Source organism: Arachis hypogaea, chromosome 4 (assembly GCF_003086295.3).
Source record: "Arachis hypogaea cultivar Tifrunner chromosome 4, arahy.Tifrunner.gnm2.J5K5, whole genome shotgun sequence".
NCBI classification, from domain to species: Eukaryota; Viridiplantae; Streptophyta; class Magnoliopsida; order Fabales; family Fabaceae; genus Arachis; species Arachis hypogaea.
In genome coordinates, this window is record NC_092039.1 from 32,459,177 (window position 1) to 32,460,925 (window position 1,749).

Consider the following 1,749-nt stretch of genomic DNA (forward strand, 5'->3'; position numbering starts at 1 on the left):
CAACATTGTTAAATGGGGAGTTCATGCATATGAGATGTTGTGCTCACATATTAAATCTAATTGTTGGTGATGGCATGAAAGAGATTGATAGCTCAATAAGTAAAATCAGAATTGCATGCAAGTTTGTTAGGTCATCTTCTGCTAGGATGCAAGCTTTTAAGAGGTGTGTTCAAGAGGCTAATATAACTTGTAAGGCTAGTGTAATGTTAGATGTGCCTACTAGGTGGAACTCTACCTATTTGATGCTAGAGGCTGCTGAGAAGTTTGAATCAGCTTTTAGTCGGCTTATTTATCAAGACTCATTTTATTTGTTGGCGCTTGAGTCTGAAGGAGGACCACCTGATACTAATGATTGGAAAAGAGCACGTGTGTTTGTGAAGTTCCTCAAAATATTTTATGATGCAACTCTTACTTTTTCTGGTTCTTTGAATGTTACATGTAATAATTTTTTCAATAAGCTGTGTGACATTCAAAAACTTTGAATAAGTGGAGAAAGAGTAATGATGTTGGTTTGCAAAAGATGGCGACACAAATGAAAGTGAAACTAGACAAATATTGGGAGGGTGATGGCATAAATTACTTTCTCTTTGTGGCTGTTTTTCTTGACCCTCGTTACAAGTATGAGTATGTTGAATTTTATCTTAATCGGGTGTATGGGTTGAATCAAGCCAAATATATGTTGAAAAAGTTGAAAGATATCATTCATAAGTTGTTTGAGTATTACTCCATGATATATCCCCTTCCGGATGGTAGTTCTTCTGGTAGTTTTAATTCTAGCATTGCCTCTCATGATCATGGGGTTGGTGGTGAAAATGCAAATGAGGAGGAAGATGGCTTTGAAGATGAGTTTAGATTGAGGGTTAAAAAAAAGCAAGGTGAGGTCAAAAGGAATGAATTGGAGAGATACATGGAAGATGATATGGAGGATAACGTTCCTGGTTTTGACATTTTGCGTTGGTGGAAATTGAAATCAATGAAGTATTATGCTCTTGCTCACATGGCTAGGGATTTGTTGGCTATTCCCGTCTCTACCATGTCTTCTAAGTCGGCATTTAGTACTAGTGGTCGTGTGCTTGACCAATTTAGAAGCTCATTAAGTTCTTCTACTGTTGAGTCTCTAATTTGCTCACAAAATTGGTTGAAGACTCAAGAGAAGATGTATGACTTAAAGCAAGAACTTGAGGACCAAGAAAAACTTGAATTAGGTAACTATTTTTAAATTGGATTTCTTTAAATTATTATGTAATTGTTGTTATTGTTGAGTCTCTAATAATAACTTAATTACTGTTAATGTAGAGCTTTCAGCTTTAACAATATTTAATCAAGCCATTGGAGTTGATGTTGTTTACAACAATTTGAGGTTAACATTTTTTCACTAATTATTTATTTGTTGAATTACTTTTAATTAATCAATTTTATATATTGACATTAGCTAAATAGCTAATTATATGCTGGTTTTCTGAAGGTCACAACTCCTCTCTTGAATATGCTTGGTAGATGGAGTGAAGACTTTGAAAACTAGACAAATATTTCTATTGTACTTTTGTATTTAGCTTCTAATGACTAATGTTTAGATTTTAATGTGTTTTGGTTTTAGCTTCTTTCAAAAAAAATTCACTAGACTTTTATATTTAACTTCTAATATTTCTATTGCACTTTTATATTTCATTAGACAAAGATTATTCACTATTAATATGTTTGGATTTTGATGAGTTTAGTTTTTAATGTATTTGGTGTTTAATATGTTTG

The 1,749-nt window shown here is 32.9% G+C and overlaps 1 protein-coding gene across 1 annotated transcript; it reads left to right on the forward strand.

The window, feature by feature from the left end:
- The first annotated feature begins 520 nt into the window (after positions 1–520).
- Positions 521–1,484, forward strand: LOC140184098 (zinc finger BED domain-containing protein RICESLEEPER 2-like). The gene is made up of 3 exons (XM_072234385.1): positions 521–1,205; positions 1,297–1,360; positions 1,466–1,484. The coding sequence occupies exons 1-3, from the start codon at positions 521–523 to the stop codon at positions 1,482–1,484; spliced, it is 768 nt and encodes a 255-aa protein (XP_072090486.1).
- Positions 1,485–1,749: the final 265 nt, after the last annotated feature.

What these genes read in the sequence shown, in the direction of transcription:
- LOC140184098 (XM_072234385.1), top strand. Translation starts at nt 521, where the DNA reads ATGGCGACACAAATGAAAGTGAAACTAGACAAATATTGGGAGGGTGAT. An exon ending in CCAAGAAAAACTTGAATTAG is followed by an intron (nt 1,206 to 1,296) that starts GTAACTATTTTT and finishes CTGTTAATGTAG; the next exon opens with AGCTTTCAGCTTTAACAATA.